We start from the raw sequence: 16,368 nt of genomic DNA on the forward strand, positions 1-16,368 counted from the left end.
AAGAAAACATGACGTTAATTTTCATTGTTATGCGGAATCACACGCAGCTCTTCATATCAGCCAAACCTGACGACAGAGTTAGATTAAAGAAAATTGAGGATTGTGTAAAAGATGTGAAATTGTGGATGTCGCACAACTTCCTCCTATTAAATAGTGATAAACAGAAGTTCTCCTATTAGGCCCCAAAGCTGCTAGAAATAAATGATCAGACTTAATGCTAAATCTGGCTGACTTCTCAGTCACACCTGGTTCAGCAGCTAAAAACCTTGTAGTTATCATAGATTCAGATCTAGCATTCGATAAACACATATCTAATGTTACTAGAACAGCTTTTCTACACCTCCGTAACATCGCCAAGCTAAGAAATGCCCTATCACTGCATGACGCAGAAAAATTAGTACATGCCTTTATTACCTCAAGGCTAGATTATTGTAATGCGCTACTGTCTGGATGTTCCTGCAGTAACTTAAATAAACGTCAGCTAGTTCAAAATGCTGCAGCCAGGGTCCTTACTAAAACTAGAAAATTTGACCATATTAGTCCAGTCCTGTCAGCACTGCACTGGATTCCAGTAAAATTCCACATAGACTATAAAATTCTCCTGTTAACGTATAAAGCCCTACACGGGCTCGCTCCTGAGTATTTACGAGACCTCATCTCCTGAAAACTTACTTGTTTAGTTTAGCTTTTGGTAATTAATGTTTTTTTCCTTTAGATAAGGCTGCAGATCCAGGGGTTCATGGACAGAGGGAATTGTGGTAAACTGAGATGCTGGTGCTGTCATTCTCCCACTGCACACGGTCACTCAGGTTTGTGGACGGTGGAGTGGGTGGATGCCAGTGTTTCAGGGAGCCTCTGTGTCTATGTTACCTTCTGGCTCTCTGCCTTTAGTTAGGCTGTTTTATTCAGTTCTGCCGGAGTCATTTGCCACACTCTGATAACGTTTTAATATTCTCAGTTTTACATAAATCCAGTCAAAACTAATTCCATCTCTCTGCCTTCCTCCGAGTTACTGACTGCCCACCTGTCTGACCCGATACCGATGTTGGACCCTCAGGCTCTCGCGTCTCCTGTCCGGCCAGACTGATGGAAGTTTCTGAAGTCAGCTCTTCTCCATCAACCACCACAGATCAGCTGCTCATCGTCCATCTTACTCTCCACTACAGATTACATCCAGGCTTACATCAACTCTAACTGCTTCCATTAGTGGAGCTATTATACTCCTGAATATATAAAACCTATGTGGACGTATAAAAGACTTTTTAAATTTTAATTTAAAAGCCGTTTGACCAGTGGTAGGATGGTCCCCCCTTTAATGTGAGTCTTGGTCCTCCCAAGGTTTCTTCCTCCTCCTGCAGCTCTGAGGGAGTTTTTCACTGGGGGTTCTGTATTCTGTATTTTCTATGTGTAATGTTTTGCCTGATTCTTTGTCCTGTGATCATGTTTCTGTAAAGCTGCTTTGTGCCAACACCAGTTGTAAAAAGCACTATACAAATAAATTTGATTTGATTCAATGTTGCACTTTTAATATTGGATATGATCTATGTTCTGTTAAGTATACAATATGAGTGTACGATATATGCAGTTAACTGCATTCTGTTTTTATCTGCATTTATTTACACAGTGCTATAAACTTTTGGTGATATGGTTGTACATTAAGTGTGATATAACTGGCTCTATTTGATTTGCAACAGATGTGAAGTTTACTGTGGTGCAATTCTCACTATATTTGCTACTATACAGTCATTAATCTATTATCTCGACTGCTAGCCTTTACTTTTACCTGTTGTTAAGAAAAGGAAAACAAAAAAAGGAGCTCTCACAGACAACCAAAATGATGCATCAGGGGAACTACTCTGGACATAACACATATGGTTTTATTTTGGTAGTGCAAATTAAAGAGTCATTCATCAGGATACATCACATTGGACATTATACAACTATGAATAACATCTACTGTATAACATGTTTTTAAAAAGTGGCACAAAACAATGTGATGAATGTTGACAACTTTATCTACAATTTTCACTACCAAAACTGATCCTTCAGTTTACTTACAGAATGGTGCCTGGTTATGGTGATGATGGGGATGTTAGCTGTGCCACGCATCTACAGCATGTGCAAAGGAACAAAAATACTCCAGGAATAAATTCTTTATTTATAGCATAGATCAATGTTGTGTTTAACTGTGTTTGACTATGAAATCTTTTTATGACTTAAATGATGATGCAAACTGTTTCAAACTGGTGTGTTTCTTGTCTATTCCTAATATCAGCTAACCTAAAAAGATTTAGTTGAATATATAGGGAATATTCATTTATTATTATCTGTAATATTCAATTATAAAATTATATTAATGTCAATCAGATGAATATGAGATATTTTGGAAACAGAAGATTACTGTGTAAAAGGATGTACTACTGTAACTCTAAATGTGTTTAGATTTTATTTTGTTCTCATAAATTTGACTTAAATCACTAAACCACTTGTCCTTTGTTAAATACGGGGAGAGCAAGTCAATTTTTTCTTCTGTGTTAAGTACATTATTGATTCTTTTTTATGTTCAGTAAAGTTACATACCTCATCTAGCCTCTCCTCACTCGCTGTCCTTGCGTACTCCCCCATCTCCTGGTACAGCTCTTCTATCAGAGAGCAGATAATATCACTCAATAACAAACATACAGGATCTTTTTTATTTATTGCTTTGTTATTAACAGACAAATTAACATGGTAAATATGCATAAAAGTTGTGTCATCTTATAGAAGCTAAATGAACATCTAGCATCTTTAGTTCTGGCCAACATTTAAATAAGGACAATACTATCGCCACTATCAATTCTACATAAGTATGTATGAGGGTGTATGAACCCTCTAGAAATGTAGTAACAGCGTTTTATATGGAACTAATTTACATTTATTAAAAGACTAGAGATTATAAGCACCTGTGGATTCTTCCAGATCCCCTGCTTCAATCTTATCCATGAGGTCATTAGAGTTCCACTTGGCAATCTCCTTAGGAAAGATCTCTTCATTGTCTGAAAAGTCTTCTGTTAAAGAGAACAGAACAAGTGCAGTTATGTAATAAATTGTAAATAGATTTAAAAATGTCTTTAAAATTCATTAATATTTGATATGCTTCTTCACTGTATTAGCACAAAACAACATGAATAGGGAATTCAGGACACTCAATGCTTTACTGTAACAGCACAGATAATCATTTAGAGAAATGCCAGGTGACTAGAGCAACATTTTGTTGTATACAGTTTTGGAAATAAATGGTTCAAACTAACATGTTGCAGTATGTGAATAAGAAATAATACAAATAAGGAATAACTGGAAAAAAAACATAAACTAAAACAAGATCTACTAAGTAGAGCTAAACCCAATAGTCTTTTTTCCAACATTATCTTTATTTGTTTTTCAAAAAAGAATAAAAAAGGCTTCCAATAGTGTACAGAGATATGCATGTTCTCATATTAAAAGAAACATCATTGTCCAGCATTCAACTTGTCCTTTCCTCGCAAATCAGATATTTATGAGATATCTTAGAGCAGCACTTAATTGAAAGTTTATGTATGAGAAAGATAAAAAACAACAACACAGGGCGAAAACCCTCAAATAAAAAAGCATCAGAAAAACAAAGGTTTCTCTGTTTTGTCAGGGGTTAGCTCAAATCATTTCACTGTTGTGTATGGTTCAAATAATACAAACTCAAATTTAAACAGAATAGGGAAGTTTAGTCTCCAAAGAAAGCTAATTATTTTAGAATAAAATAAAATACTGCAGAGGATCACTAGTAATTACTCCTCTTTCACCCAACTCACTCAAAAAAAAGGACCCCAAATGTTTTGAAATAATGAAAGTTTCCCCTTTATAATGTAAGTAATCTTTTACATATGTAAAGTTGTGGAGATTTCATTAATTCAGTTAATGAATTAAGACTAATTCCAAGACTCTTTTTGCAAGAGTAAACATAAATCCATGGCCGTGATTATTTCTCTAGACTTATCATGTCTATCAGGATATAGACCCAAGATAAACAATTTAGGGTCGAGAGCTAATTTTATACCTAGCATTGTCTCTAAAGCTGGTTTAATCCCCCATCCAGAACAATAGTCTTTTTTAATCCAATTTTAACACTGACCTGTTTAAGCAGTCACTTCTTGCACTGCAGTAACACATATGCACATGTTCATGTATTATTTGTGCAACAGCAGATGTCTTCAACTGTGAATGCTGAAGCACTGTAATCTGGGTAATATGGGTAAAAAAAATAATTTAATGTGCACTGATGTAATAAGATTTCATCAGCAAGTATGACCTCATTGTAATTACTGTTTTAAAAAAGTAATAGCATTATGTAACGGCTGACTTTTGTTGAGTAACTACACTAACACTAGAGTTAGTGTAGTAATACTACAGTATTCGATGACAGTGAACATATCCACCTTAAGCATCTTCAGTCACATCAAGCATATAGCACTGTACCAAACTGAACTGAATTCTTTAATAAGTCATTTTTTCCTTTGGGTTAACTGGACACCACACTGACTGAGAAATACATATATTACCAATTATAATCAACACGAATGTATGAACTGGTAAGAGATGTGTTCAGGAGTCTTTAATGCAAGTAGGTCATTTACAAAGATGTGAGATCCCAGTCAGTATGAATAATGGTGCACAATCCATCTTGCATTTAAAAGACACAATGAAAAAATTATAATTCTTTTAATCTCTTCAAATATTTTAATTAATATCAGGCAATAATTGGTCGTAAAAAACAACATATCTTTTCTGTCAAGCCAAAACATAGAAAAGAATAAAAACATATAATACTCCTCCTGATTATTTTCAAGATTTTCCTTTATAATTCATTGGGATTCAGCAATAAATCTATAATATAATTATATATATCATATAGCAGATGAACACAGCGATATTTGAGAAGTGAAATTAAGTTTATAGGATTTACAGAAAGTGTGGAATAGTTCTTTTAATTTAATTAGGCAGGTGCAAAAATGCCACTTCAGGTCTTAACTAGAACTGTCCCTATGGTCTTCCATTTCCTCACAGTGGAAACTGAAGCTGAAATCTCTGAGATTTGAGCTTTTTATATCCTTCTAAACCATGATGCTGAACAATCTTTGTTTTCAGGTTATTTCAGAGGTGTTGCTTTGAGGCTCCCATATTGCTGCTCTTCAGAGAAAATGCAAGTTAACTTAACCCTTTCTCATAATTGGATTCATCTGTGCATGTAGGTCAAGGGTCAGCGAGCTTCCCAAACTAATTTTGTGTTCCAATATTTAATGCTAAAGGTATTTTAAATCAAGAAAACGACTAGGGTGCCCAAATGTATGCACCTGCCTAATTTAGTTTAAATAATTATTGCACATTTTCTGTAAATCAGGGGTGCCCAAACTTTTTATATCACTGTAAATAGATTACAGAACTAACTGCATATTAAAAGAAGGCATTCAACAATCACCACAGATACAATATACAGACAAAATTAACACCTGATCAATCACCGTTTCTTCTTGCTGTGAAAATTTGATTGTATTCAGCAACAGGAGCTTTAGTAAAGTACTGATGTTATATGATCACCATCCCACCTTATCCTTAGCTTACTAAAAAATACAGAAAAGAGTACTACGCTACAGCTCCGTGCTGGGTGGATTTAGGCCCATCTAGCCCTTGCTATGCATTTGTTGGTATGGACTAGATGACTAGCTGCATAGACATCTGTGTGAGCAACGAGTGAAACTTAAAGTAGCTGAATATTTTGTCCACAAATATCTGAACATACAACGTACCACAAAAGTGAGTACACCCCTCACATTTTTGCAGATATTTAAGTATATCTTTCCATGGGAAAACACTGACTAAATGACACTTTGACACAATGAAAAGTAGTCTGTGTGAAGCTTATATAACAGTGTACATTTATTCTTCTCTAAAAATAACTCAATATACAGACATCTGGAGAGGTGCTTGGCCAGTCCATCACCTTTACCCTCAGCCTCTTCAATAAAGCATTGCTCGTCTTAGAGGTGTGTTTGGGGTCATTATCATGCTGGAACTCTGCCCTGCGACCCAGTTTCCAGAGGGAGGGGTTCATGCTCTGCTTCAGTATTTCACAGTACATATTATACAAATCAATGAAATTTAACACCCAACACCTGCTGCACTCATGCAGCCCTAGACCATGGCATTCCCATCACCATGCTTGACTGTAGGCATGACACACTTTTCTTTGTACTCCTCACCTGATTGCCACCAAACATGCTTGAGACCATCTGAACCAAATAAATTAATCTTGGTCTCATCAGACCAAAGGATATGGGTCCAGTAATCTATGTCCTTTGTTGACGTGTCTTCAGCAAACTGTTGGCAGGCTTTCTTGTGTACAGACCTCAGAAGAGGCTACCTTCTGGGGTGACAGCCATGCAGACCAATTTGATGACGACCAACGCGAGGTCTTTTCTGATTGGACCCTGCTCTTTTAAAATGTTGGATGATCTTGTCCACTGTGCTGCAGCTCAGTTTCTGGGTGTTGGCAATCTTCTTGTAGCCTTGGCTATCTTTTTGTAGCACAACAATTTGTCTTTTAAGATCCTCAGAGAGTTTTTTGCCATGAGGTGCCATGTTGGAACTTTTAGTGACCAGTATGAGGGAGTGTAAGAGCTGTACTACAGAAATGGCAGAAATGGCTTCTTTTGCATCACTCTCCCATACAGCTTCTCCTTGTGCAAAGTGCGCTGTATTGTTGAGCAATGCACAGTGACACCATCTGCAGCAAGATGATGCTGCAGCTCTTTGGAGGTGGTCTGTGGATTGTCCTTGACTGTTCTCACCATTCTTCTTCTCTGCCTTTCTGATATTTTTCTTGGCCTGCCACTTCTGGGCTTAACAAGAACTGTCCCTGTGCTCTTCCATCTCCTTACTATGTTCCTCACAGTGGAAACTGACAGGTTAAATCTCTGAGACAACTTTTTGTATCCTTCCCCTGAACAACTATGTTGAACAATCTTTGTTTTTAGATCATTTGAGAGTTGTTTTGATGAGCCCATGATGCCACTCTTCAGAGGAGATTCAAATAGGAGAACAACTTGTCCACCTTAAATACCTTTTCTCATGATTGGATACACCTGGCTATGAAGTTCAAAGCTCAATGAGGTTACCAAACCAAATAAAATGATAAGGGTGCCTGTTACGCCCTCGCTATGTTTTCCTGTGTTTTCCCCGTTTCCTAGTGTGTTTCTCTAGTACTTTTCCTTCACGTGTGTGTAATTTGTAGCTCCGCCCCTTCCCCAGGTGTTCAGTGTTTCTTGTTCCTATTTATAGCACAGTTTAGTCCATGTTTAGCCGTCGGTCTTTGCACCTTCCCCCGTTGTCTGTCATGTCACGTTATTGCTTTCTCCACGTTTCATATTTACTCGCTCTTGTTTATTGTCATTCACATTATTTCTAGTCACGTTTATTTCCTGTTTGTTTCTTTGTTTATTTTGTATATATTTACGTATTTATCCTTTGTATATATATATCCCTAGCCCTGTTTGTTATTATCTGTTTTACGTTTCTCCCTGTTGTTTGTTTATGTACATAGATATATTCGTTATTCCCCTGTTTGTTTATTTGTTATTTATTAAAGTATTGGTCTTACCCGCATATAAATCCGCCTCCCGTCTCATCCCCGCGTTACAGTGCCCATACTTTTGCACCGGTTAAATTTTGGTTTAATGCATATTGCACATTTTCTGTGCAATAAACCTTATTTCAATCCATCAGTTATTAGATATATCACTGATATATAACTGAAATGGCTGTTGCAAACACCCAAATATTTAGAACTACAAATGATTCAGATTAATAGGGGTGCCCAAACTTTTTCATATGACTGTATTTGTCATAAACACAATAAACACAAGTACACAGAAAAGGCATGTGTATAAGACTGATCTAAAAATGTTGGCTGATGCATTTGTTTATTTCATTCTTTACAGTGCGCATAATCAGCTGTTTGAAGGCAAAATGGTGCGTGGGAAATCCACCATCAAGCTCAACACAGAAAAGAAATTAGCAGCACAGGGCAGCAAGGCTTTCCATGGAATTCCATCCTATTGCATCTGCAGACCAAACGCATGCTGGCTTTCTGCATTACATAAGAAGTAGTCTGTGCCAGAAAAACATGCAGCGTGAGGACAGAAACAAAGCAACAGCACAAATAAACAACACTGTTACAGGACAAGCAGATTTCAGATTTCAATGTTATGCTAAGGATTAATGTCACAAATGAGTTTCATACAATAAATACATCAATACATGTATTTATATATGTAAGGACGGCACATGTAAAGCTAAGCTAAGTAAACAAAACTGTAATTCTTTTTAAAGTCAAACAAGCGCTGGATGTTTATCTACACAGATTTCCTTCTTAAAAACTGTTTATTCGGGTGAGATTTCCAGATGGTGCAGCAGCATTAGCATTAGCGGCTAACCGAAAGAGCTAGTGATGCAGTTAGTGCGTAATGCTAATGCTGCTCCAGCTGTGTTAGCCAGGGTTAGCAGCAGGCTACAGGCCTATAATACTCACCTCTGAGCGGCAAAAGAGCTAACGCTTAGCGCGATAAGAGGCTAAAGCTAATACTGCTTAAGCCTTGGTGCTGGAGAACTCTGCACTCTCTACAACCTATAAGGTGCACAGCATTAAAAGGGGCACTGATGATTTTGGGGGAAATTAATGGGTTTTAAATGCACCTTATAGTGCAAAAAAAAATATGGAAGTATAAAAGTTTTATGTCTGTAAGTCATGTAAGTAACTTCACTGTTCAACAAGGTGGTTGGGAAAAAGAAAACAGTTGGAAGAGCAAGACTTGTTAGTTGGAGACTGTTAGTTTTAAGATAATACCAGCAAATTTTAGCGCTAGTATTACCAGCTTACAGCACTGCCCATTCATTGAGTATAAATACCATGGAATATAGCTGAATCATAGATGTATATTAAAAGTATAAAGTAAAATCTGTTATCCATACCAATATGAACCATGTTTTCCCGTGTTTGCTAGGATTGGAACTGTTGATGCAATCTTACCATCTGGTGTGGCCTATGATGATGTAATTTATATACATATCTACCAGTTCCCTCAAACCACTGGACTCAGTCTCCCACTCCACAACCAGATTCATTATTGCCAACCCTTACATAACACTAGTCACTGCAGCTTGTGACTGTATAAAAAACTGTATGAGTTAGTTGAATTGTATATTTATTACATTAATTTAGTTAAATCTTATTTCTGACTAGTTTATTTTAATTATTTTTATTGTACTTTTTAATCTCCTAACTCTGGTTTTACTGAGGTGCTATTATATTAGTTTCCTCTTTTTTATTCATTTATTCTTGCCTGTTTATTTTATTTATTTTTTTCCAGCATATCAGTTTTTCTTAATCTTCTCTTATCTTAACTGTATTATTTTTAATGCTCTCCACCAGCTGATTTTAATCTAAATTGATTATTTTTACATTTTAATTCCACTGCTTGGCTACATTGAATAATATACACTCATTCACCTTCATTGATTAAATGATCTGTGTTGTGCCATTTTCCCAGTATTGCTATAATGAATACATTCTAGCACGTTTACCATTCTTTTACAAGTAGTCTCATTCCGATCGTGCATTACAAATGTACTTTAATGAAGTATAAGCTAAAAATAAAAATATGCATGTCTCCTTTACCATCATGCATAATAAACACATAAATCACACACAAAGGCACAGCACATTTTGCCTGATTTCTCTTGATTAAATATCAGTAAATATGGTGGTGTAAATATAGTGAGTTTATACCATGGAGTGTACTACACTTTATCTGACGTTATTTATAATTGTAATTATTTTTAAAGAAAATACAGGTAATCCCCCGCGCTGCCAAGCTCCGCTACACGTGCCTGCGGCATTTTAGAGCAATGGATGAGATTTTAGTTAATGAATTAATATATTTAATATTTTAGTAAAGTTGCCCTGGTGATAAGAAACATATAGCTGTATATTTTTGTGTATTTCAAATGTTTAAAGTTTTATATAATTCACAGGCAGCATCAGATGCCAGGATGACACTATGCTTTATTTTTATCAATCCAGTTCTGGATGTAACGTGGTTTCACCCGATCAGTCGCCGCCAAGATAGAAAAAACGCCAGAACCTGAACACACGTCATTTCCAGACCACTACATACCCATCGGCGTTAAAATATTCCAAAAGTCCATTGCTATTTTAAGGACATGTGTGCAAGGCGTAAAAATAGACTGTTGACGGGGTGTACGATGGCAACGCACCACGCTACACGCCTTGCATGGGGTGTACAATAGGGCCCAAAGTAATTGTCCCTAGAAGTGAACCAATAAATACTCCTTTAAAGGACCAATATGTAACTAATGTTCGGTGGTAAATGATAAAATAATCAGGATGTATCATCAGATTTTAAGGAAACATGTTGAGTGAAAGTACTGGCAGCTCTTGTCAGCAGGGCTTCAGCAGTACGTTCCTATTTTAAGTTTTCAGTTTTGTCCTCTGTCTCCTCCTGCTGCTCGTTCCCCAACACTTACCCCACCCCTGAGGTTGCCAGTACCCACACTAAACTACAGCAATCGATGCTGCAGCAAAGGAGCTAACTAGCAGGGCTGCTTCAGTTAAACCTCAGCTGCTACACAGAAAAAAAGCCTCAGCATGTCTCAAAACAGATCAGTGACCAAAGCAGGAACATAACAAGAGTAAATACTAGCAGTGAGTTTGAACAGTGGAGACTTAGAGCTTAAAAAGACTACAAGACCCAGAGCTGCTACTTTTCTCCTGAACAGGTAAGCTAACTGGCTAGCTAATTCAGTCAGGTACTTTATCACCACCACTAGAATGACTTACTAGGGACGAGCTGTCTCTCACTCGGGGCTCACTCACTGGGCGCGGGGCTCACTCACCGGGCACGGGGCATAGTCTCGATGAGCGCTGGGCTCACTCACTCATTGTGTAAATTCAGCCGGCTGAATTTGGCAACCCAAATAACCTTCGTGACTGGGGAGGGGTGGGGGGAGCAGTGGTGTTTTGAAATTGGACTGCTGTAGCCATTTCACACATTCACTCTCAGGTCTTACATAATGCACCTTTAAATAAGCCTTGCCCTATATAAATACACAGCACAGCTCTTTGGTGTTGTAGCTTCTTGAAATATAGCAAAAAAGAGTCACTACAGCTGCAAAAGAGGAAACAACACTGCGAGAAAGGCAGTTATGAGAGAGAAGTTACAGTCATAACCTTTTACATGTAGTCTAATTTGAGCACAAGAGTAGCATGCCGGTGCACTGTTCACACTTCCACTCACTTAGAGAGAGGCTATATTTACCATGGGCATCAAAGAACTCGTCGTCAGAGTTATCCTCCGAATCACGAGCAATGCTCTGCATCCTCCACTCTGAGATACTCTGTTGGGATGGACTCACTAGAACACAATTTCAATCAGCATCATACATGAATGAATATCTTATGAACATTATACAAAACAATTACACTGACATTTACATTTACACTTTTTTTTCAGAGTTGGAATGATTTAGCTTATCCAGAATTGTAATTAAAGTAACATTTTATCAGTGAATCTTAGTTTTATCAACAATAGTTTTGATTGAGCCTTAAAACTGCAGTTGAGAATGTTTTGTGAGATTGTGTTCCATAACCCTCAATAAGTTTTCTAGAGAGACACAACCTTCTAACAGCAGGAGATCCTACAGCTCTCCATTAGATGCAGCAAAAACAGTAAACAAATTCCAAATCCTGAGCTACACAAACTCACACACACCTCCTCTCTTAGACGATCTGGAGGACCTGGAGGATGTAGACCACTGCTTGGTCAGTGTGCCTCTTGCCTGCAGGGTGTCCACTCCCACAACCTCTTGTCCAGGGCTTGGGCTCAGAGTGTCCTGTGTTTCCCGGCTCTTCTCTGGGAAGGAGTCACCCACGCAATTAGCCTCTGTTGCCTCTTCAGCATATTGAGCCATTTTCTGGGCCAGGGCCAGCTGGGTTTCCAGCTCTAACTGCCGGATGTCTTCCATGGTCAGACCATACCACTCATCTTGCCAGCACCAGGCCTGCCGGTGGGCACGCACCATCACCTTCCTCAGACCTGCCAAATGTAAATGAATGTTTTAAATTAAGCCTTAACAAGTAGTGGACTCAGACCTACAACTTACTTCAATTAAATTAAATGTGGATAAGCTAAAGAAACTGTGCCCATAAAATGACACTGACTTGATAATGATAATAAAATAATCATTATAAATAATAAAATAATCAGATCACATTTTTTATTATTTGCATTTTCTAAACTTGCTAAAGGTAGAAAACAGCAATATGCTATTCAGTGACTGAGTACCTAAAATCAAATACAAAAATACCTACCAACATCATGAATGAAGCGCTCTATCTTGGACTGCATGCCCCAGTAGCGGAACTCCACTTTGCAGAGTTTGTAAGCACACATAACAGGTGATTTACTGGGATCTTTCACAAACTCTTCAATCCAGTCATCATTAAGAGGCCCACGACTGGTCTTGATGGAGCGGTATATACGTGGGTCTTCTTCTGCTTTGTACTCATGAGGTGGGATTGGGTCCTTCACTATGTCTATGGGATCTGGACAAGAAAATTCTGCTTATTAAAGTATTTAAAATAATTAAGGGCAGCAGGGCAATTCATAAAATCATACATCCAGGCCATTAGATGGGGGGAAAAACAGTGATCTGATGAACTGTGGCATGATTGTTAATGCCAGAGAAACTGGTTTGAGTATTTATAGAATTGTCTATCTATCTATCTATCTATCTATCTATCTATCTATCTATCTATCTATCTATCTATCTATCTATCTATCTATCTATCTATCTATCTATCTATCTATCTATCTATCTATCTATCTATCTATCTATCTATCTATCTATCTATCTATCTATCTATCTATCTATCTACAACTGATCCCCTGAGATTTTCATGCACACAGTACAGAGTTTACAGAATTCCGAAAGACATGCAGTAAAAGTTAGTTCTGCCTGGTTGATAAAGGAGATCAATTGGGAACGGTCAGGCTGGTTAAGCAGCAAGCTTAACGTAAATCAGATGACACATTAAACAACTAATAAGCAGAACATGTCCAGTCTTGAGGCAGAGGGGCTTCAACAGCAGGAGGCCTAATAAATTGATTTCTGCTGGGTGGGTCACAGACAGTATAGACAGAATTTGTACCCAACCTGCCTTGACAAACTGGACTGGTGGAAGTGTTCTTAGAACACCTCTTGGGCTTTAATGGCACATACTAATTAACCAGATCTTGTGTTCCAGAACACGTTTGGGTCGTAGTAGAAAAAAAGGGCCCAAAAGGGACCTGATAATAGCAACTCAACAGTAGTGAGTGCTCATTATTATATAGTATAAATGGAATAAAAGTTTTATTGCATGTGCCTTATTATATTACATTGGCAAGAAGAATTGAGTCTCTTCTGTAAGCACCAGAATAAATTAAGCGATTGAACATTTATTTAATGACAAATATATTAGATGCTAAACATCTTATTGTACGGCTTAATCAGAATTTGTAATAAAATGAAATCAGTAGCATTAAATGGCCATATTTAATTGCAGGATCATGGAATGAATAAACATGTGAAAAAAAAAGAGGGTATGTATTAACGTCATATTCCTGCTAGAACACGCCCCCCGAGTCAGGCTGAGTGACAAAACAGTCTTAGGGAAAATAGCAAAACCAGTAATATAACAAGCAAATATATGCTCAATCCAATGTAATTATTAAAAAACTGATCAAGTTTATTTTTATTTTTATGTACTTAATTTCTCAATCCTGATCCTGCAGTACCACTGCCCTGCTTGTCTCCTAATTCCAAAATTCCTGATCAAACTAAGGGACTAACTGATGAGCTTTCACTTTCTCAATCTGTGCATTTGATCAAACAACCTCTTTTTCCCACTTTGTGTTTTCATAGCGTTCACACTGAACACTAAAGCTGCCACTCAGTCTGTCTTTTTGCCGCTCGGTGAGCGTGACTGCAGCGACATCTGCCAGCTATGACGTCACGTGCATACCCTCTACAGATGTGAAGGCCTGGTCTGTATTTCAGATTCAGATATTAGATTAAAATAGATATATCTCAGACCTAGTGTTCTTTGTCTTCTCTCGGCTAGAGAAAGATTAAAAACATCTGCTTGGTTTCCTGTATCAGATTTGTAGTACGTCTCAATGTCAATAGAAAACTTTTCCACAAATGGACAAGTGTATCTAGAAAGAAAAAATAATAAAAAATAAAGAATGAGAAAAGAGATTAAATACATTCAGGTAGTCAGATAGTTAATTCAATTAAGCATAAAAACCCTATACTCATGCTCAGCCTGTTGTCTATTAATATCCACACATTGCTTTTTACCAATCAATTCTTTAACAATCGATCATTACCTTTGTATCTGACCTTGCATTCTCTCTGGAATATTAATAACTGACGACCCCTCTCCTGACCCTCTGCATCTGTTGCACTCACTAGCACTTTATTTAAAAAATGACTCATGTTTTAAGTAGAAGTAGCAGCCTGATTAAATAAAATCAGAAAAGAATGGCACAATAAGTGAATGGCTCTCTGCTCTTTAGAATGTAGAGATGTGTTCCTGATACGAAATGGATGAACCCTAAACTTGAGTGGGTGTCCAACTGCATAACTGCAGAACACTGAGCAACTACATCCATGCAAAAAGAAAACTGCATCTGTCCATCCATTTTATAATCGATATAGTGTTAATTTTTATAGTTGCAATTTACCTACAATGTGCATACAACTATAGTCAACTATAGTCTGTGAACAACTGCAATATTTGAGAGATAATTAAATATAATTTTTTTGTTAAAAGTCTAAAGTCAAGTAAAACAGCTATTTTCTTGTTTTAAAATAGCTGTTTTACTTGACTTTACTATTTGTTAGGAATAAGGAGGAAAGTCTTTCTGGTCCTCTAAAATTACACTATAGAGTGCTTTGAAATCACTATGGGAGCACTTATGGATAACTATGAAACCAGCTTGACATAACAGTATAGGAATATATATATATATATATATGTATAAAAACACAAGGAAGAGAATTCCACATCGTGAGACAGAAATCAGTAGATGCTCTGACAGGCATCATGCTCACCGTGTGCGTGTGTATGGATATGCATTCCAGGATTCCTCCTCCACCCGGAGAGCAGCTTTGGGCAGAATGGAACGGAACCAGCTAGGGATGTGCATGCCTATGTGATAGACCTTGTGTGTGTATTGACCGGTTCCTCCAGGTCCGTCTGTGTAGGGCCGATTCTCCAGGATCTCCACACCACTTCCCTCACCACAGCTCTCTTCACGGCTCTTTTTCTGAAAACAAAAACACAGATGAGAAAATAAAATAAATGGTCCAGTTTAATATGTTTTCTGACTCTTGCAGTGTGTTATATAATCAAAGTAAATCTATTTAAATTCTAAATAAATATCCTGATTTAATTATATTACAAATTGTTCTAGAAAGTAGGGCTGAGTATCGGAATTCGATACCAAAAAGTCATCAACCGAAACTGAGTCTCTGTACCAAAAGAAAAAAAAAAATTGGTCGCCTGCTCTCATGCTCTCTCGCTTATCTCGCCAAGTCTCACCCTCTCTTTCTCTCTCTCTCTCTTCCTCTTTTACTCGCTCTGTCTCCCTCTCTTTCTCTCTCTCTCTCCCTTTCTTTCACTCGCTCTGTCTCCCTCTCTTTCACTCTCTCCCTCTCTTTCTCTCATTCGTTTTTACCACCTGCTCTCTAAGGTGCTGGCAGCCAGGCTGAGGAAGGTTATTGGTCGGCTCGTCCACCCTGTTCAGACCTACTGCGTTCCAAACAGGTCTATTTTTGATAATATATCATTAATTCGTGATATTTTGGACGTCTCAAGTCTATTGGGTTTTGATACTGGTCTGATTTCTCTAGACCAGGAAAAGGCATTTGACAGGGTTGAACATGAATATCTCTGGAAGGTTCTAGCAGCCTTTGGGTTCCCCCCTCGTCTTATAGCCATGATCAGGGTTTTATACTGTGATGCTGAGAGTATTCTGAAGGTTAACGGCAGTTTAAACTCTCCTTTTAAAGCTCAGAGGGGGATAAGGCAAGGATGCTGTTTGTCAGGTATGCTGTATTCTCTGGCCAAAGAGTCTCTTTTTTTTTTTTTTTTTGCCCCAGTTCATAACCAACCCAGTTTTTCCGCCTCCAGTTCCTGCAGACAGACCCGGCTGCAGAAACATTTTAAAGGGGGGG

General features: G+C 37.7%; 1 protein-coding gene across 11 annotated transcripts in view; it reads right to left on the minus strand.

The window, feature by feature from the left end:
* The window catches only part of LOC103031784 (membrane-associated phosphatidylinositol transfer protein 2), a 99,399-nt gene that overhangs the window by 46,222 nt on the left and 36,809 nt on the right, over positions 1-16,368 (minus strand). For 6 of the 11 annotated variants that reach the window (XM_049470861.1, XM_049470856.1, XM_049470860.1 and 3 more), the window contains exons 3-10: positions 15,244-15,458; positions 14,221-14,342; positions 12,455-12,688; positions 11,856-12,179; positions 11,403-11,498; positions 2,943-3,047; positions 2,581-2,642; positions 2,059-2,109 (exon numbers count right to left, since the gene is read on the minus strand). In XM_049470861.1, coding sequence (XP_049326818.1) covers positions 2,059-2,109; positions 2,581-2,642; positions 2,943-3,047; positions 11,403-11,498; positions 11,856-12,179; positions 12,455-12,688; positions 14,221-14,342; positions 15,244-15,458 — 1,209 coding nt within the window. Of the gene's footprint in view, positions 1-2,058; positions 2,110-2,580; positions 2,643-2,942; positions 3,048-11,402; positions 11,499-11,855; positions 12,180-12,454; positions 12,689-14,220; positions 14,343-15,243; positions 15,459-16,368 lie in introns of those variants that run through there. The other 5 variants (XM_049470858.1, XM_049470865.1, XM_049470857.1 and 2 more) reach the window with 4 other exon arrangements.

This window comes from Astyanax mexicanus, chromosome 22 (assembly GCF_023375975.1).
Source record: "Astyanax mexicanus isolate ESR-SI-001 chromosome 22, AstMex3_surface, whole genome shotgun sequence".
In the NCBI taxonomy this organism is placed as follows: Eukaryota; Metazoa; Chordata; class Actinopteri; order Characiformes; family Acestrorhamphidae; genus Astyanax; species Astyanax mexicanus.